Raw genomic sequence first — 22452 nt, 5'->3', positions numbered from 1 at the left:
TTGGGACAATATTTTCTCCCAATTAAAAAAAATATTAATCATAATAGCAGAAAAGAAGCAATCATATATTATTATTATTATTATTATTATTAAATATATGTATTTATTTATTTAACTTTTTATATATGTTTTCATGCAAATCTGATTTGTTAAAAAAAAAAAAAAAAAGAAAGAGGTCAAAATGTTGCAGTTTTTCCAGAATAAATAGTTTATAAGTTGACAGTGTGAATTACAAAATCAAAATAATAGAAAAAAAAACTGAATTCCAAGAAAATTTGCTAACCTTAGAAAGTCTGATTTTAAAATCAGAAATTATCTGATTTTTTCTTTTAATCCTGTGGTAGAAACAAGCCTTCCATAACTATAGATTAAACAAAAGAAATAAATGCAATAAAAATGCGACCTTACCTTCTCCAATGAGCACTAAGCTGGTACGACCAGTTGCTTTGCCATCAACAGGTTGAATGTGAAAGTTCCTTCATCTGTAACCTCCAGTGAATCCATAAACATCTCAATGATGCCAGTGCTTTTGTTAAAGTTCATTGTGTACTTCTGAAAAAAATAAAAATAACAAAACATGATCACATATGCCGTTCAAGATTGTGTGATAAATAAGGTATGTGGGTTCCTTCAAGGTAATATTCAATATACTGTACCTTTCCTTCATGGATGACATTATCATTAAGACATATTCCACTTGGAGGTTAGAAGTGAACTTGCCAACTTCAGCCCAGAAACGCACACGGCCTTCTCCTGCAGCTCAATGGCCATTTCACTTTTGAAAGGAATTACTGCAGAAAATGCTCACAGTTAACCACAAGCGTAGAACACAAAACCTGTTTTGTGCACCTGACAATATTAGATTCTGCGCTTTTCATAAATAGTTTTTTTCAACCTAAAAGTAAAGGAAAATATCAAAGCTATACTTTTAAGTGTTTCTTTTGTCACACTTTATCAATGTGTCTGTAGATTTACATTATATTACACATTTATTTTTTCAAAAAGAGTTTCCCTCCATCACTGAGCCATAAATCTTCACTTCAGCAGATACTTACATACAAAATACCGTTTTATTCATATTTAATTAATTTTGCTTATATTTTATATTTATTTTTATTTAGATTTTTTTTACAGAAAGATAATTTGTAAATAATTTGCCCTGTTATATACAACCTTTTATTCATCAAAAGCTTGTGAACATATGTAATTTCTTGCAGTTTGGTAGTATTTTCTGAATTATAAACTGATAAAAAAAATAAAAATAAATAACTTTGATTTTAATATCTAAAAATTCAATAAGAATTATGAACCTGACGTTATCCAGCATTTAGACTTTTGTCCTAAAAATTAGCACTTATTAAATTATATAATGCCTTATATCTAAACATTATTTTAGACTACTTTGTAATACAAACATATAGGAATTGTTTCATGTAATCAACTGGGGCAACATCAGTGTCTTGCCTTAAAGGGATAGTTCACCAAAAACTGAAATTCTATCATCATTTACTTTTAGATCCTTACACATTATATTTACATCACCCTTGACTTCTACCAACCCTGTTTGCAACTGTTATGGGTTTCTTTTTTTCCGCTAAACACAAAATATGTTATTTGAAAATATCTGGAAACCTGGAACCCATTGACTTCTAAAGTATTTGTCTTTTCTACTATGGATGTCTATGGTTACCATTTTTTAGCTTTCATCAAAATATCTTATTTTGTGTTCAACTCATACGTTTACAACAACTTGAGTGAGTAAATCAGAGAGTAATTAGTAAGTAATTTCTGTTTTGAGGTGAACTGTCCCTTTAATGGTCTACAATTGGTGTACTACTAGATTAAGTACTTACTGGGGAATTGGTGATCATGGCTGATATCCAACAAGTGCTTCAGTCCTACAAAAAGTAAACAACATGTCATATATGGACAAACTTACGTCATGTGCTTTCTTACTTGACTCCAAGAGAAGAATATTACAGAATAGTGGAATCATTTGTTTATCGTTTATGGAAACTGAAAATGGAAAGTGGAGGAATGATTTCCTTGTGTTCCCTTCTTAAGAAGGTCACTCTGAGAAATGTCCTGGGATTGAATATCACTGGCCTCAACCGCAGATTAAAGGAAGTGACTCACCTTCCTCAGTGAGCGTGTAGCTGGCAGACACACCATCAGTGTTGGTCACCACACAAGAGTAAATGCCCAAGTCATCCAATGATGGGTCATTAAATATGGCTCTGGACCTGCATGGAAATTAAAGGCTCAACAGGTATACATCACAAATGACTTGCACATCTAGTTAAGCCTCGTACTGCCATTACGTGTAATGTAATGCAATAATTTATTCCCTAAAATGACATTTTTTTTATCTTCTGAAAACATGCTGCAATTTATATTTCGAGTGATTTTATGTTATTAACATCAAGCAGAACAAGCAAAAAGCTTAGATTTCAGTTAGATTTAAAAAGGTTTCAGTTAGATTTATATAATCTTTTTATTTTTGGTTTGACATTTAAAATAAATGTTTTTTTTTTTAATAGATTACAATGTTTTTTTTTCTCCGCAGTGCAATTTTGAGACTGTGTGGCTTATTTCTGGGAAACATGGTAACAAAATAAAATGTAATAAAATGTGATTAATTTATTGATGTTAATATTAAATACACATATGAAGAGTTTGAATGCAAAAGCCTCTAAATGCCATCTGAACTTTTCTTCTAAAAATAAGCATTTTTCTCAGGCTGCTATGTGTTTATTCAGTTGTTTTACATAAATGCAGTAAAAAAGAACCTGTTAAATAAAATAAAAAAGGTAACACCTTATTTTGATGGTCCATTTAAGTATCAGTAGACTGTCTGCTTAATTTCTGTTGATACTGCTCCTTCAACAGACTATAAGAAACTTTGCAAGTACACGTCAACTTACACTAACCCTAACCCCAACCTAACAGTCTACTTATAATCTAATGAGAATTAGTTGGCATGTAGATGCAATGTAACTTAAATTCAACAAACAGACCATCAAATAAAGTGTGACCATGAAAAAACTGAACCTACACACGTCTGAGAAAAGGTCTGAGAAAAAGGATCGTTATAGAAGAAATTTTCAGATGGCATTGCAGATAAATCTGAATCCTTCATATGTAAAAATGCTAGAATGTGAAATTGTTACACAATCCTATTGTAGTTACTCTTATTATTTCTACACTGTAAAATAACTCTTGCTGACTTAACTTTTTTAGTTGAATCCAACAAATTATTCTAATCATTTCATCTTTATACATTAAATATTGTATAAATAAAAAAAATACTTGAATCCTTAGACTTACTTAAAAATAAATAAGAGACAGATTTAGATGAACCAATCTCACATGAAGATTGGCACAAAATAATACAAAGAATTTTCTCATCATCCATATGCCTCAGACATGCTGTAATACAACTCAAAATTGTTCATTGTTTGCACTGGTCTAAAGTCAGACTCTCTAAGATTAATGCTGACATAGATCCCATATGTGATCGATGTAGGCAGCCTCCTGCTACTCTGCTGTACATGTTCTGGACATGTCCCAAGCTTTACATATACTGTATTAGCATTTTTGAGACCTTCTCTGAGGCATTTTGGGTGGAAGTAGAGCCATTACTCGCATTGTTCGGGGTCGCCCCTGAGAACGCTCCTCTCAACACTAGACAAATTAAAATGTTAGCCTTCATTCTCTTCTGGCTAGAAGACTGATATTGTTTAAATGGAAAGACCCTATTCAACCAACACATATTCACTGGTAAGAGAAGTGATGTCTCGTGTTAAGTTGGAGAAAATAAGGCATACTAAAAAGGGTCTGTTGAGACATTTTATAAGGTCTGGCAACCTTTTTTAACTCTTGTGATAGAAATGGACGCACACAAAATGAAAATATGAGAAAAAAGGAACTTGTGTCATATTTTCATGTCATGTTTTCATCTTTTATTTTCTCTATAAACATTTGATTATATATTGTTCCTAGATCTAGTGATCTAGGAAAGACGTGTTTTGTTTTTGTTTGCTCTGTTTAACGTAAAAAACAAATAAAAAAAACCTTGAAAAAAAAAAAATACTTGAAACCTGATAAAAGTAATACATAAGTAAAAGCAACATAAAAAATCTGTTGACTTGACTTTTTGCCATTATATTTTATACAGTTTATATGTATGTTAATTAGTGTACCTTTTCTCAGTGGATTATGAGCATTCATAAAACTCCTGCATGACTTTATTAGGTAGTTGCCGACTGGACTTACTTGCCCCCAGCAGTCTGAATGGTGAGTCTGGAGCTGTCAGTGAAGGCCTCATAGTTCTTAGACCACACAAACTGAGAGCCCTCTTTAAGATCAGAGCACTCGAAGATCAGAGAAATCACACCGTTGTCATCCACATCCACCACAATCTCATTGGTTCCTGAGAAAAACCCAACATGAATGGTGAAATGAACGGTGCAGCCTGTGAGAGACAGATGTTGTCCTCTAAAACACAGCTGCATTCATGTCCTTGAAAGAACCTTACCAGGACGGGTCTCAGCCAAAACTGCATCAGTTGCCTTTGAGGGTACACCTACACCTGCCAGATTCTTAGCATGGATGCGCAGCCTGTAGGAGATGCCCTCTTGGAGACCTGATACCTTTATCACACAGAGAAAACTAATGAGTGAAACGCCCTCTGATGTTTTGCTCTTTCTGTTCTTTTGAATAACAAAAGAATAAAGAAAAATAACAAAGTCATCATTAAAAATAAATGCCAGTTCTAAGAAATGTTGTTTCTAAGAAACAAAAACCAGCTCGGTTTCTTCAAATATTAAAAGCATAGCTCTCTATGAAGTGCTCCAGACTGTTAGTAAATAGTTGCATTTTTCACCTGGAAGTAAAGCTTTGATCTTTTTTTCCAGTCAGTTTGACTCCATTTTTTTAAAGGTCACACTGGTGCCACCACCGATTTACCAACTGATAAGCAACGGCATTATATATGAGAAAAATAGCTGAGCACTCCAAAAGCAAAACGAAACACTACTTGTTTTGAACTGTGTGCCATGGACCATTTACCAACTCTGCACAAACAAGAACAAATGGATTTTGTTGCATCAATCAGTTACATGAACACTAAACATCTGCTGATTGGGTTTGATACAGAGCTCTCTGATACAAGCACAAATAAAACATATTTGAAGTCAAATGAATTTGTGCTATTTCTGTGTGGAGTTTGCATGTTCTCCCTGTTTTTGCATGGGTTTCCTCTGGGTGCTCCAGTTTCCCCCCACCGTCCAAAGACATGCAGCATAGGTGAATGGGGTATATTCACACAGACTTTTAATTTCAGTAAGCCAGCCTCAGCGCTTCCGATGAACTGTCTTTCCATTAAAAAATTGCTACGTCTAGGGTCTGATTGCTTTAAAAATCAGTGATCTTCACTGCCTGATGAATATACAATATAAAGTGGGCCTCAGACTGGACAAGAAGCACTGCATTAAATTTCATTTTACCCTGCCATGTCTTTAAAATATGACAGGATATTTTACCCCAGTATGTTTAATGGAGTTTCTGCGCTAACCTGCTGATTCTGACAGTGCTACCGGTTACACAGTCTTTCATCTCGTTTTATGCTTGAACAGTGAAATGAATGCTTAAGTCTATTTAACTGAATGTACTTTAATTACATTAAAACATTGATGCTGTAAAAGTAACCTTATGAAATTTGAAATAGTTACATTAATCGTTCACTGAAAGTTTATCATTGGCTGAAAATCACTAGCTGTGCATATACCCAATTGGATGAACTAAATGACCGTAGTGTATGAGTTGTGTGTTTGAATGCAAGAGTGTACGGGTGTTTCCCAGTACTGGGTTGTGGCTGGAAGGGCATCCGCTGTGTAAAACATATGCTGGAATAGTTGGCGGTTCATTCTGCTGTTCATTCTGATAAATAAGAGACTGAGCCGAAGGAAAATGAACAAACGAAAGAATGAATGAATGAATGAATGAATGAATGAATGAATGAATGAATGAATGAATGAATGAATGATAGTGTAGTCCTTCATTGAGAAGAAAAAACTGTTGAAACTCGTTATACATGTAATTATACTTATGGTAATCTACGAATGTACAAAGGATTAAGGCTGTTACAATTAATCCAGGTGGTACTATTTTTTGTAAATTAAAGAAAGTTTACATCTGTATCCTAACTTATGCTCCTGCTAATCTCGACTCAAGCTTTTGTGCATTTCTAAGAGAGAAAACTTCTAATATCGTTAATATTGCATATGCAGCATTACCAAATAAGGCATGTTAGGTATGATAACAAATCAGGTATCAAATGTTAAGGCCCTAATATACTTATATATACAATATATCAAGAACAAAATAAAATAAAATTACATCATTATGAACAAAATCCGGCCAAAATGAAATTTGCTTTGAGTTTTATTTTGGCAGTTCAAAACAGCTCACCGTAGCGAACTTTTTATGGGGTGTTTTGGCTTCTAAATACCTTACAGTTACCATTAAACTGTGACGATTATGCAATTGGTGGGTGTGATGTGGAACGCCTTGTTGGACATGCAATTAATTCATATCTCAAATCTACAGAGGTTAGACAGAACAACACCACCACCAAGTTAGCAACATGAACACACTGGAAAGTGTAGTAGCACAGAGAATCACTCACAGAGATATTTTAAAAACTCAGAGAGGGTCACACAGCGAACGAGAAGTACTATTCTGTGTCTTTCTGCAGTAAATAGAAAAAAATCAAAAGATATGGCGTGCTTCATTGGTGCTTTTTAGTTTCTCATCTGGTGTGCGACAGGCTGGAGAAGACTGTTTGCCAGATGTTTATGAAACTGTTCACTCCTCTCACACATTGGTTGATGTATTTACAACCCTGCATACTGCAGTGTGGGAGGGTTATAGTGTTTGAAAACAGTATACCATCACTCAGTCTTTTGGAACTTATTTTGCCCTCAAATGAAGAACAAGAAAGAACTTCATTTGACGTACACTGGGGCCAGTCGTGTGGAGTAGGCATGGGCCGGTATAAGATTGTGACAGTACAATATGATAACATTGGATAAAAAAATATCATGGTTTCACGGTATTGTGCTTACTGCTCTAAAATATGTTCTTTTTAAATGTCTGGGTAAAAAATACTAACTTTTTCCCCACTGAAAACCATATATTTTATTTTAAGAAACTTTTAAAATATTTTGGACCAGTAGCTTTTGATGTAGAGAGTTCTTTTCTGCTGGAGATATCTAAAAAACTAAATAAAATAGTCGCAAAAACAAGTTAAAAAACTGTACATTTACCGTAGGAATGGTATACCAGGAAATTCTGGCGGTTTAAAACCTTGACTTTTCCAAACCATGGTAAACCTTGAAACCGGTTATCATCCCATGCCTAGTGCGGAGCCCTTACTACAAGAAAAACAACAGTTACTTTAAGAAAAATCTTATTTAATTACCTTCATATAAGTATGTTTTGTAGATCTCTCTTGGACGCATCTCCATCTGCCATTCTCTTCCTTGAAGTCCACATAATACCCTGTCACAGGACTGCGGCCATTGAATGTAGGCGGTTCCCACAGAACAACCATGGAGTCTTTACGCACCTCCTGGACACGGAGGCCATGAGGAGGACCTGGCATTTTTGAAAAGTAAAATTAATGAAAAGAAGTGTCCGTACCTGATTATGCAATTTTGAATTAATGTCATGTCATGAACTAGGAAGATAACAGAGCACATGTTGCTTCTCTACCAGTTACTGCTTGCCATCTTTAATGACGTGCAAGACATTATCAATGAGACCGAAATAGTGACTGACATATGGAATCATGAGCATTAACAAACAATGTAGTATTGTCATCATAAAAGCTCCACACACCTTTCCTCAATTGCATAAGGCACAAAGACTACGATCTCACTTTCGTTTCACTATATTTCAAAGCTTTGTACAGAGCTGCTTCTATGTTCTTACTGGTTAAAATGAGAAGGAAATGAGAAGGAAACCATTGTCGAGGAAAAATGTTGTGAAGTTTCCCATACCTGCCATTGACTATGACACACTCTGACGAAATGACAGATTCTTGCATCCCAACACATACTGTCATTTACCAAGTCCCCTGAAATTTTATTATCAAGCTTCTTAAAAAACTTTGCCTTGAAACACCTGGATGTATGAGGTAGTTTACTTTTAAAAGCAAGAGTTTTAAACATGGAAAATCATTAATAAAAAGTCCCTAGTCGTGTACCCCAGGGTCATTTTATCCCTTTAGTATGCATATCTACTCATCTAGCTTTGCCAAGTTCTAAAATATTTATTGGATAGAGAGTGAATGTTTTTAAAGTACACATATAGTAAACCGTGTGTTCTTTCTGTACTTTTCAATAACAAAAGAATAAAGAAAAATAACAAAGAAACATTAAATATAAATGCCAGCTCAAAGAAATTTGTTTCTAAGAATCAAAAGCCAGCTCTGTTTCTTCAAACACTATATTCATAACACTCTATGAAGTGCTCTATATATTGTCAGTAAATGGCTGCTTTTTTATACTTTTGTCCTAAAAAAAGGTCAAACCTTTCTAACCTTTCCATTCTAAAGGTCTCATCCCTATACTCTAATGTCTTCAAAGTGTTTACCCTCCACTGTGAGAGCACTGAAGAAATGAAGGGTGTAGGGGACAAAAAAAACATGTTCCTTAGAGCACACTTGACATCCTGCATCACTCCATTTGTGTCCCAAACTCCTACAAATAAAAGTGTCCATCAATTGTACCCTTCAAAATCATTCATTTCAAAAAAGGCCTCTGACATAGCAAGTTTAGAGCACTTTGAAAGAGTATTTCTTCAACTTTAGAATGGACTGCATGAATAATTGTAAACTTCCTGGGGTCTTTGAATATTTTTGTGGACAATGGGGGGGTGTTGAAGCCCAAAAAAAGATGTTCTAGTGTAAACAAACTTAAAAAGGCCATGTCTACTCGACAGTCATTTACACAATAAAGTCTCACTGCCTGATGCACAAGTCCCACTGCTTTACCTGGAACAGCAACGGTCCATTCCTTGCACTCCAATGGGGCAGTGGGTACGGAGGCTTCACTAATACCAGTCTGATTGAATGCACGCACCTGGAACTGGTAGAATTTGTTTTCCTTCAGATCGGTCACCTAAATCAATGAGACAGCAGAGAAACCAGAACCAGGTCTTCAGTCTTCAGCATTCAAAATGTTAACTATAAAAAGTCACATTATACTAAAAAATATAACTAAAATCTTACTATATAACTAAAATATATAAAAAATAACTAAAAAATAATAATAATAAAATATATAAAAAATAATATATATATATATATATATATATATATATATATATATATATATATGGTAAAAGTAAAAAAAAAGTACAAATCAGCGGTTCATTCCGCTGTGGCATCCGCTGATTAATAAAGGGACTGAGCCGAAAAGAAAATGAATGAATGAATAACTAAAAATCTAACTTTAAAAAAAATCTCCAATAGATTTTTTATTTCATAAAAATAAACGAAATTCAAAAATGGTCAAAAATCCAAAGCTGTGATATCATGAACTACAGGTACCTTGTAAGATGAGCCAGTGACTGCTTTCAGGTTCAGTTCATGCCACTTGCTTGTGACTCCATCTTTCACCGTTCTGTAGTCCAGATAGTAACCTCTGATATCTGCTCCACCGGTTTTAGCAGGAGCTTGCCAACCAATCACCATGTAATCCCGGAGCCTTTCCAGCATGGTCACACCAGTGGGAGGACTTGGGACAGCTGTAGAAGGGCAAGACATAGTTTAACCAAGCAGCATTTACCCGTTGGTTGTTATTTATCATTACCCTATCAAAAAATTCATTCAACATTGTAATTTCTTATCGTGATGAAGCACAGGATCCATTGTGTGCATTTTAATATCATGAAGGAGCTCAAGATCAGTGTATGAAGTTTGGGTGTTGTGTGCTTTCTGGATACAAAAGCATGTTTAGTTTATGCACACTTTCTGCAGTGTATTGTCTTTGAGAAATGCAGTCCAAATAACTTTTTCATGCTGTCCAGAAAAGTGCCTCTTATGATTATCAGAAAATCTGTTACTGAGTTACCATGCAACTGTTGTTTATAATTTAGATTGTGTTATACATCAGATTTTGTCTTGAATATGAATTAAACAACCAATTATAATTAGAATTTGCATTAATAAAAGCCACATTATTACAGCATTTAAAAAGTGTTTTTAATTAAGCCCTTCTCAGTATTCTTAACTGAAAATCATATCTTAATAAGAGTAAAATAACTAACCTAATGAAATCTCATTTTCATGATATTAATTGCTTGATAAAAATAATTACAATGAATTACAATGTGCCCATTTTCATTAACGCAACAGTACAAATTTAATCATTTTCATAATACACTAATAACAAATGACCTTAAAAACGAAAGCTCAATCATTATTTTAACTAAATGAAAAAATCTGCTTATTGACATTGTGCAAAATATCTTCCTTTAAGTTCCATAGAAGAAAATAATTTAATTTCACATAGTTTCTGTTAGGCTGAGTTCATATTATAAAACAATAATCATTTGTAATGTACAATACCTTTAAATATTATGAAAATAGCATATAAAAAAGATCAGTTCTATATAATAACTTCCTTTAGAGTTTATTCGGGGAGAATAATGATAAAGATTTCACCCACCTGTCCATTACACATAATGATACACACATATGTCTCGCAGTCTAAACTACACTTACTTGTCTGGTCTGGACGGAGGATGACCTTCGCTCAAATCGTTTTACCACCCACCCTGCTCATGCACGGCTTTGCATCACACACCCTGCTGTTATTCACAAAAAACACACACACCTGCATGACAACACACAGAGGCACACCATCTGAGTTTCAGTCTGCGTGTGTTTTGCATTCTGCGAATGAATAACGAGATACCCCTATTGTCTCTTTCGTCTTTGTGCCTGGATGTTTGTGTCACAGGATACACTCAGGTAATGACTGTGTGTTTCTGAGGGAATTAATGGAGAGCTGATAGCAGGGCAGGGCATGGCATGCATTTAATAGGATGTTCATGCAGCATGCAGGTTTATGGTTTTAGCTTGCTGGTATGTAAAGCAGTAGCACTGCTATTCTATATAAGGATGACTTCAGGATGACACTGAACTCTAAGTGAGAGGCTGTTATAGAGTGAATGTGGAGGATGCTTTTGTACTGGTCAAGGACAATATGGAGCTTACTGCTGGCACAGATATGAGAGGGAATGAATCACTGATGGGAAATGTTTCTTTTTAAGTGCATCTTACAAGAGGTGAAATGAAATATACATTCTAAATGAATATTGAATCTTGAAACATAGAGTTGAAGTCAGAATTATTAACCATACACCCCCCCCCCCCCATTTCCCCCAATTTCTGTTTAACAGAGAGAAGATTTTTTTCGACACATTTCTACACATACTAGTTTTAATAACTCATTTCTAATAACTGATTTATTTTATATTTGCCATGATGACAGTAAATCATATTTTAATAGATATTTTTTAAGACACTTCAATACAGCTTAAAGAGACATTTAAAGGCTTAACAAGGTTAATTAGGTTAACTAGGCAGGTTAGAGTAATTAGGCAAGTTATTGTATAAGAAAGGTTTGTTCTGTAGACCATAGGGAAAAAAATATAGCTTAAAGGGGCTAATCATATTGACCTTAAAATGGTTTTTAAAAAATTAAAAACTGCTTTTATTCTAGCCAAAATAAAACAAATAAGACTTTCTCCAGAAGAAACAATATAATCAGACACACTGTGAAAATTTCCTTGCTCTGTTAAACATCATTTGGGAAATATATATATATATATATATATATATATATATATATATATATATATATATATATATATATATATATATAAAAAAGAAAATTCAAAGGGGGGCTAATAATTCTGCCTTCAGCTGTACATGTAAAGTCTCTCTTTAAATTTCATTGCTTGACTTTTTTTTATTTATTTGATCCAAAACTAATTTTAATAAATTGAAATTGAATAATTAAAAACAGGTCAAAAAGTCCTGTTTTTAAAATAACCCAATGAACATCTACTAAAGTGATTTTATGTTCAGTAGAAAACATTGAATGTGCTTAATCTTAAAATATGTTTCAAAATAATTTTCAAAACTTTAATAAAAAAAAATGTAAAAACTTTTGTAACAGTAATGGAGACCACATGGGAATTCGCAGATCCTCTGAATTTATTAGATATGGGTTTTAGAATAATGTTAATTTATACCTTTTGCAATGTACATTCAAATTAGTGTGAGCTGTGATATTTTCAATGTGAAACTGTGCTTCAGTGAAATGGAAGACAGTGTGGTGTAACAATTAGTTTTTTTTGCTGAATAACAAAAAGACGAACTTCAGTGAATAAACTTTTACTTCAGCTTGCAGTATATTACAAGCCATCAACTGGTCACTGACATCAAACAGTGAGCATGACCAGTGAAGTTTATCACAGTTATTTACAACATTTACTTTATTAAAGTCTGACAATAACAATGTTTTTGGCTCTTCACTGAATGACTTGTTTTTTTTTAACTTGAGTTAGCGCACTGTGAAATTATCAATTATTTAAAAGCTATAAGCTTTATTTATTTATTGCAACACCACACACCATCTTCAGCGTGCATTTTGATGATTTCCCACTCTATTGACGATATTTAAAAAAAAATATTGGATTATAAAATGCTATAACAGTTCATGGTTGGGAAAACAGTCCAGTGATTAATATGCAAGTAAGTATTGTATGTATGTATACATGCATGTAATTAATTACTTATTTATTACCATTGGGCTGTTGTCCCAAACATGAACTGTTACAGGTTGTTCAGTATCACAACATCAAGTCATTTTATAATCCAACATTTCAAAAATCTTAGCCAACGGTGTGTGAAATCCTCAAAATGCACCCTGAAAATAATGTGTGGTGCTGCTATAAATAAATAAATAAATAAATAAAGCTTATTGCTATTTTCACAGTGCAATAACCCAAATTAAAAAGAGAAGTCATTCAGTGAAGTGCCAAAAACACGTTTATTGTCAGACCTATGAAGTAGATTCATTCATTCATTCATTTTCCTCCAGCTTAGTCCCTCATTTATCAAGAATTGCCACAGCTGAATGAATCACTGACTATTCCGGCATATGTTTTACGCAGCGGATGCCCTTCCAGCCGCAACCCAGTACTGGGAAACACCCATACACACTCACATTCACACACGCACTCGTACACTCCGGCCAATTTAGTTAATCCAATTGATCCATAGCACATGTTTTTGGACTGTGGGGGAAACCAGAGCACCAACTGGCACAGACGGGACTCAAACCAGTGACCTTTTTAATGTGAAGAGACAGTGCTAACCCTAATAAAGACACTGTGCCGCCCTAATAAAGTAGATCTAATGTACAATTGTGATTAACTTTACTGGTCAAGCTCACTGTTTGACGTCGGTGACCAGTTGATAGCCTGTAATAACCAGTAAGTTGAAGCAAAACAAATTCTGTTACACCACACTGTCATCCATTACACTGAAGTAATCAGATAATATTGAAACTGGCAAGTAGGTGTCCAACCTAAATGCATTAAATATATGTATATATAATTTCAGTCCAATTTACACCAAAGCTGAAGTATAGATAACTCATTGTGCCTCTCAGATTAAAATACACATACAATTAAAGACATTTTTAGCCCTACTATCCCAAATGATGTTTAACAGAGAGAAAAAATAAATCAAACATTTAAAAAAATCATAATAACCAATTTTTAATAACTAATTTCCTTTGTCTTTGCCATAATGAGAGTACATAATATTTTATAAGATACTAGTATTCAGCTTAAAGGCTTAACTAAGCTAATTAGGCAAGTTAGATTAATTAGGCAAGTCATTGGACAACAGTGGTTTGTTCTGTAGCCAAAAAACAAAACAAAAACTTTAAGGAGGCTAATAATATTAACTTTAAAAATTATTTTTTAAAAACTTAATGTTTTTATTCCAACCAAACTAAAGGAAATAAGACTATTTTAGATATAATATAATTGCATACATTGTAAAAATGTCCTTGCTCTGTTAAACATCACCTACAGGATTACAAATTACAGGATAATAATTCTGCCTACAACTGTACATAAGGCCAAATTTAAATCAGGAGTAAAACAAGATAATGTATAACATCACACCGTAACATGCATGACATTTAATAAGTCATGCAATTTTATAGTCTTCAAGTTTTCATGTTCCTTGATGTAGACAAAAATACTCACCAACACTTGCTTTAACAAGGCAGGCCTCAGATTCGGCGCTGCTTCCACTGTATCCTGCAGCATTCACTGCCTTCACCCGAAACGTGCATTTATCCGTGGCGTTCAGCCCATGGCACACAAACCTGCATATAAGACGGGATTGATACATTACTTACAGTACAGTAAACAAAAGCTTGTACAAATAGATCTATAAAAAGATGTGTTATTATAACTCTTAGAAAACCCTCTCTCGTTTTACTAAAATTTCACATTTGGCATACCTCGTGCCTTTGACTGGCTTATTGTTGCAGGGAGCCCACACACCGCTGCCATCCACAGTGACCTCAATATAGTAGCCCACCAGATCCTTCACCTCTTTAGATGCTCCCCAGCACACCACCACAGAAGAGTCAGTGTTTCGGATGGGAATGACCGGGCCTGGGGCAGAAGGCAGGTCTGAAAACAAAAAAGAAAATGTTCGGTGTATTTCCAGGCATGACATTTTTATCTTTTCAGAATTTTACATTTATGCTGATGCTCTAACCCAAAGTGACTTTAAAGGCTTGACATTGAAGGCTTGACATTTAAACAGTTCTTGCTTTCACTGCTTCTTTTTAAAAATGCATTATCAGAAATAAAGAAATTTTTTAATAAGAAATATTTTTGCATTCAGATTTCTACTTTTATTAATTTATTTCCTAATTAATTTATGTATTTTTTGTATACAATATTTATTTCAATTGTATTTATTTGTATGTTTGTTTGTCTTAAAATTAGTTTTATTTATTTAATCAAATTATGGAGGATTTGTTTATTTGAATCTTAGTATCATTTTATTATAATTTATCATATTACTGTAATTTAAATTATTTACATTTCTTTTGTGCTGATGGGCAGTTCTCAATCTCAGTTGTCCAATCATATTTTTATTTATTTAATTAGATTATACATTATATTATGCTTTTATCCATTCATTTACAACCACTCACTCCCAGTACCCATGCAGTTCATGTAATAGAAAATAAATATGAAAGAAATTAAAAATAAATTAAACAAAAACTAAATATTTTTCAAATAGAATTTTTTACCAGTTTATATCAGTATTTTTTACTGAATAAATTGGGTCTTTACACAAAAAACTACTGTATTTAGATATCTTTTACATTTTAAAGCTGGACTCCCTGAAGCATATTTGGAGATCCATGGAATCTAAATGGATTGTATGAAACGTTTTTTTTCAAGGATACACCTAACTGATCAATTTAACAACATTGCAAAAGCCCACAAAATACTGATACCAGTATTTATAAATAACCCCTGAATAAAACAATGACCATTTTAACAGTACTTTCCCACTGAACTCACACTATCCCAGTCCTGACTTTATATGTGTAATGATTTCCAAAAATGTATAATAATTATGTTTGCTGTTTGTTCAAACTCATATATAAATCAGCTGAAACAACACAATTCTTGTGTTTTTGGGACAACATAATTGTTTTATGTTCAATCATAATTGTTTTATGTGAAATTTGTAAAAAAAACTTAATTGTGTGGAACCCAGCATTTTTTACAGTGTATGGCCTTTCTGAGTCACAGAAGTAATGAAACACATTCTCTATCCTGCAATCCAGGACATATGTCACTAACCTACTTCTTTTGTGTGTTTCTAATGTTCACACTCACCCAATCGGTCTCCCACAGTAGTCGCCCCAGTTTCCTCTGATGGCTCTCCAACTCCAGCAGAGTTACAGCTGCGTACACGGAAAGTGTAGGATTTGTCCTCAGCGAGATCAAAGAGGGCAAAGCGAGGAGACTTGACTGGAATCCCGGTGTTTACCCTCTGCCATGCATCTGTACCCACCAGACACTGAGAAAAGATGTACTGTATTAGTCTAAAATGTATTTAATTCATCCCCCTCAAAAATCTAATGCTTTACATCCTCCCTCACCTTCTCCACGTAATACATGACGCCCTCATGTCCTCTCTGCATAGGTGGCTTCCAGCTCAGGACCACATAACTCTTAGTAGCCTCAGTGACGGCCAGGTCAGTAGGTGGACCAGGGACAACTCCAACTAAAAGAGTGCAGAGAAATAATGCTGCATATCTTTACCTTAGAATTATAAGGTTCAATAATAAATAATAAGAGTTATTCACTTATTCTTATTAAATGACGGCTTATTTACATCATTTTTTTTTACATTTTAAGACTTTTTATTTAAAAAAAACAAAAAAGGTTTATCTACAAAGTCAAACTCTAGCTTGGCTCTATAAGGTTCTTTCTTTGAGTCAATAAGCATTTTTAATGCACGCACGAAGACCAATCAGCATCAGCTTTCTTTGTTATTTCATCCAGACTGCTCCATTGAAAGTGGGAAAGACCAGAAAGAAACACAAAACCACACAAAATCAGAGTCGGCTAAATAATGCTGCACCACACAAAATTGAGATGTGTGTAGATGTGATGATTTAGAAGCATTTTTTGACATTGAGATAAAATGTTACATTTTACATTGTTGAAAAAAACAAATATCAAAATATGTATATATTAAATGTGAAGTATTTTTATTTGTGTGTATATATGTTAAGTGAAAACATTTTCAATGTTTATTAAACTCATTTGCTCATTTAATAGTAAGCCTTGAAGGGCAAATACTTAAATTAATTCAATATAATACAATATCATTTAATAAATCTAATTCAATAATTTATATAAAGCATAAAATTTTATAAATATTAACATATTAATTAGATAAAATTAACATCTGGACAAAATATTTAGCACAGCGTTATATGCTTCATTTAAACAAGAAAATTTCTTTCTTGAAAAGTAATGCTTCAATGAATGATCTGCCAGACAGAACCTTATAATTCCAAGTGGAAAATGACTTTTCAGAATTAGAAGGTTCTTTCATTTACCATGTCTTTTTTTTTACTACAATTCGCAAAACTTTGATCATTTACATTTAGAGTACATTCAGGATCTCTGTCATGTTCATGTATGAAAGAAAACGGTTGCACGCATATTGTTTGCTATATAGAATGCAAAAACTTTGAAGCTCAATTTCTTAAAATCATTCAGAACGCAGATAGAACCTTATAATTCCAAGGTGACGATATTTCACTAGTAGAGTTATGAATCCATTTAAACACAAAATTAAAGTAAAGTTTTTTAGATGTTAGTATCAGTGTTGTTAGTTTTTAAGATATCAATAAGCTAGTGTGCTCCAAAACAGTGACAAAATTTGCGGTTAGAAGATCTAAAACTGATGTAAACATGTAAAGCTTGTAGTTACTTTCGCCTATATATATATATATGGAACAATGATTTGTTTCATGTCACCAAAAACTAGTTTCTCATCAAATCATAACCAATCAAATGCTTTTTAGTATCTGACATGCCTTGCCCCCTTCAAGACGCTTCCCATTTGCTTTTCATTGGATGCACTTGAACTCAACCACTCTCACTGGGAGAGCGGTGATAAAAACAAAAAGCTATTGACTGTTTTTTTTAAAGAGGAGGAGCTACACTATGTCCCACCCTCTCTTCTTATTTCGGTTGAGAATACTTCAAACATCAAATAAAAATGAATTTTTTTAAAGCACTTCATGGAACCTTTAGGTCTAATTTAACCCTGTGTGTAGTCATAATACCTGCCTCACATTATGATGAACAATATACTGAACAATATACTGGTTATATTAAAAGTGCTTTCTTACATTGGTCAATGTTGGAAATGCATTGCTTTAATATTGCGCATACTCGTCTCATCTATTAAAATTGACATTGTGTTGTTCACCAACATATAACACTTATGTAAAAGTGAATCATTTCAATATACAGTTTTTTACTACTATTAAAAAAAGGGTAATTGCGATGTTCATTTAATTTGTTTTGTTTGAATGAAATTCTTATATTCAGCAAGGACGCATTAAATTGAAAGTTTATTAACAGTATACTTTCATAATGTTACAAAACATTTCTAATATATCTAAATAATTGCTGAAAAAGCCCAGTTTCCATCAAAAAAGCCACGCACTCTAAGTGTTTTCATAACTGATAATAATAATATATGTTTCTTGAGTACCAAATCAACATACCAGAACAATTTCTGAAGGATCGTGTTACAGTGAAGACTAAAATAAAGATGCTGGATGATCAGTGGAATAATTTACATGATAAAATTTATTACAATTACAAATATGTTTTTAAAAATAAATATAATAGTAAAAATAATTAACAATAGCACAAATAATATATTGTAATAATACTAAAACTGTAATAATATTTCACGCAATCTTTATGTGTTTACTTTTAGTTTTTTTAATCAAATAAATACGTCAGGCTAAGCACGAAACGGCTTATTGGCCATAATTTTTTTTTAAATAAACAAAAAATTATTCATAAATGAACAAATTAATTAAATAATCTCATAATTTAATTAAATAATTCTTTACCTGTGGGATCTTCCTCAGTGAATTTGATCACTCCAGTCCATGGAGCTGAGGGACCAGCTGTGAAAATCAGACAATCGTAAGCAAAACTTACCATCTTTGTTCTTCAGTTTTCAGAATTTTTTGCAGTTTCCTCTTAATTCTTCACACACACACACACACACACACACACACACACACACACACACACACACACACACACACACACACACACACACACACACACACACACACACACAAAGGCACATTACCTCTAAGGCGGGCCCGATCTGATGGGTCCATGGCAACTACAGGGTCAGAGACCCGAGACGGACGGCTTACACCAGAATTATTGAGAGCTCGCACCCGAAACATGTAGGAGCGTCCCTCAATGAGACCAGTGACAGGAAAACGGGCATATTTTACTGGGGTGTCATTGCACTGAGTCCAGTGATGGTTGCCAACCTCCAACCTGTAGAGAAATATTTAAATGAGGAGCACTGGCTGGTTCTTTATAATCCCCACTGCTGACGGCATATTACGTAACTCACCTGTCAATGAAGTAACCAGTGATGGCACTGCTGCCCTCCACTGCTGGCTGCTTCCAGGTGACAACCACATAGTCTTTATTAGCATCGTGACAGCGCACATCAAGAGGAGCGACTGGAACCCCTTCCTCCTCCACATCAGCATCTGATGATATACACAAATCAGCTTTATTTGCGCTCTGCTGTCATGTCAAATTATGACTTCGTAAAACACAACACAACATCTCTGCTCTCTGAACACAGCTAGCTAATTTTAGCTCTCTCTTGTCTTAACTCTCTCATAACATCTCAGTCACCTCATTATAATAGATACTTCCTCAAAACATGGCAAAGCAATGCATTGATGAGCCAACAACAAGGTCTAAATTCCAAAAAGTGAATATAAATTAGATTTTTACTCATATATAAGATATATTTCTACATTAATATAAAATTTGAATAAATAAAATTCAATGCCATATGCCATATCACAATATATCACAGATAAGACATTGTTCAATGTAGTAATCTGTCTTTTAAATGTAACTTGCTTATTCATGCTAGCCATGTGCTAAACATATTAATAACTAATGACAGCAACTAATGACAGCACTTCATGCTAAAAGTGTTCAAATGTGCTTACATGCTAAAAAATCATGCTAGCAATGAGACTAAGACATGCTAGAAGTTTAATAATGTCAAACAACCTAAAACAAAAAGGTAAATAATTATTTGAATACTGTTAAAACATGCTAGCTTAGCACTATTAACAGCAATGATTGTTAACAATGTGGTATTTCATGCTAGAAGTGTTCAAATGTGCTTACATGCTAAAAATCACGCTAGCAATAAGACTAAGACATGCTAGAAGTGTAATAATGTCAAACAACCTAAAACAAAAAGGTAACTAATTTTTGAATACTGTTAAAACATGCTAGCATAGCACTAATAAAAGCAATGATTGTTAACAATGTGGTATTTCATGCTAGAAGTGCTTAAATGTACTTACATGCTAATAAATCATGCTAGCAACAAGACGAAGACACGCTAGAGATAGTCAAACATGTTAAAACAAAAAGGTAAAAAAATATTTGAAAACTGTTAAAACATGCTTGCATACACTCAAAAATATATTATTTTGCTTGTTCAAACTATTTATTTAAAATAAGCTGAATCAACAGAATTCTTGGGATTTCATTGGGACAACTTATTTTTTTTTATGTTCAATTCACATCAACTTTGTTAACTTAATTTGTGTTATGACCACATGAATGAATTGTGTGGAACCCTGCATTTTTTACAGTGTAGCATTAATAACAGCAATGATTGTCAGCAATGTGATAAACGTACTGCCAATACAGGCTATTTCATGCTAGAAGTGTTCAAATGTGCTCACATGCTAAAAATCAAGCTAATAATAAGATGAAGACATGCTAGAAGTGTGATCATGTCAAACGTGCTAAGACAAAAAGGTAAATAAATATTTGAATACTGTTAAAACATGCTAGAAACAAACTTAACATTCTAGCAACACGCTAATTGTGCCAGCTAAGTGCTAAATCATGGTAGCAATGTGTTAAAACACGGTTATAAACATGCTAGGACTATTGTAAAAACGCTAACCATGCTATTTGAAGTAAAACTGTGTTTAAACAAATATTAATTAACAAGACAAAAAACTTTTAACCACTTTACCGATAATAAAATATATTCATTTACATACATACATACATACAACATAAAAAAACATGCTTACATCATGTTAACAATTGGTCCATGATCTTACTTTTTTTTTTTTAAATAACTACTTATTAATAATGTTTAACTAGTTAATATGAACTCTGTGTCTCAAACAATCATTAATCGATTTTAAAAAAACAACTACCAGGCAGCCCCAAACTCTTGGCCATTAGTATAACTTGCTCTTCACACATGGCTGCCTTTAGTGCTGTCAGCCAAAAATAGAAGCAGCATTCCCACAGAGAAACCTAATACTTGTGGCAACTCGCCTCTTAAAGATACAGTGAACACAGCTTGACTGACAATACAATGTCGCCCTTCAGTGTGAGATGACACAATTTCAGATTACACAGCTCAAACGTACAGGCAGGACTGACCTCTGACAAACACATAGGCAGAGTGGGTGTCGAAGCCTGACTTGGTGTTGACACGCAGGGTGTAGAGACCCTCATCTTCTTTGTTCAGATGCACAAGGGTCAAAGTGGCTTTTTCACCACTCCAGTGCATGTGCACCCACTTAGAAGATGACAAGGCAACACCTGATAAAGAAACAGATCATTACAGACTGTACAATGGTTAGGAGGTGGTGACTTGCATGGTCCAATATGCTCATACTTTACTTTAGCGCTGCATGATATTGGAAATATCTAGCATTGCGTTTTTTTGTATTTCTGTGATTATATATTGTGTTATGAATACAATTACACCAGATAACTTGAATATATCTATTTGAAAATGTTTTATTGTAGTTTCTGCAGACATAGAAAAACAAGGAACAGACAGACAAACCCATCATGAAACAATAATCTGTGCAAAATGTAAAATAAAGCACAAAACAAGGGAAAATGGCAAGATACAAGGCATGTATGACCTACAAAAAGACACAGTAATGGATGTAAAGAGAGAGAGAAACTGACAAATCTTCAAATCTTCAGAAATTAAACAACATTACTAGTCTTTATGGTGTTTTAGAAAAAAAATGGGATTTTTAAATTTATCAATTTATCAAATTTTGCAGAAGTGGTATATCTAATTCTTTCCAAATGTAAAGCGGAGGTAAGTCCAAGAAGCTAGTCAGAAAAAAACAGGCCTAACATTTTTCTTCAAGAAACAAAGAATCATTTTTTAGCTATGATAATGCCATACTGAACAGGTAACCGTCAGTGGTGTAAAGCAACAAATTTCAAATTCTCAAACTACTGTAATTGAGTAGTTTTTCTCAGGAATTGTAATTTAGTAAGTAGTTTTAAAAAAATTACTTGTACTTTCCCTTGAGTACATTTTTAGTGCATTTTTAGTATCGATACTTTTACTCAACTACTTTCCTTCAACCTGCAGTCACTTTTTTCTTGTCTATGGGGATTAGAAATATCAGTCTTGTAATTCATGTCAGCGACGCAGTTGCGCAG

At 33.6% G+C, this 22452-nt stretch overlaps 1 protein-coding gene across 1 annotated transcript in view; it reads right to left on the bottom strand.

The window, feature by feature from the left end:
• myom1a (myomesin 1a (skelemin)) overlaps positions 1-22452 on the bottom strand; it is an 80286-nt gene that overhangs the window by 43740 nt on the left and 14094 nt on the right. Inside the window, 20 exon segments of the mRNA XM_056477131.1 lie at positions 409-459; positions 462-552; positions 657-685; positions 688-750; positions 753-791; positions 1854-1898; positions 2137-2243; positions 4276-4432; positions 4538-4652; positions 7484-7659; positions 9059-9185; positions 9617-9813; positions 14362-14483; positions 14622-14796; positions 16027-16210; positions 16293-16417; positions 18801-18857; positions 19049-19248; positions 19328-19469; positions 21421-21582. Coding sequence (XP_056333106.1) covers positions 409-459; positions 462-552; positions 657-685; positions 688-750; positions 753-791; positions 1854-1898; positions 2137-2243; positions 4276-4432; positions 4538-4652; positions 7484-7659; positions 9059-9185; positions 9617-9813; positions 14362-14483; positions 14622-14796; positions 16027-16210; positions 16293-16417; positions 18801-18857; positions 19049-19248; positions 19328-19469; positions 21421-21582 — 2364 coding nt within the window.

The sequence above is a fragment of the Danio aesculapii genome, chromosome 2 (assembly GCF_903798145.1).
Source record: "Danio aesculapii chromosome 2, fDanAes4.1, whole genome shotgun sequence".
Lineage (NCBI taxonomy): Eukaryota > Metazoa > Chordata > Actinopteri > Cypriniformes > Danionidae > Danio > Danio aesculapii.
This window is presented reverse-complemented; position numbering and strand designations above follow the sequence as displayed.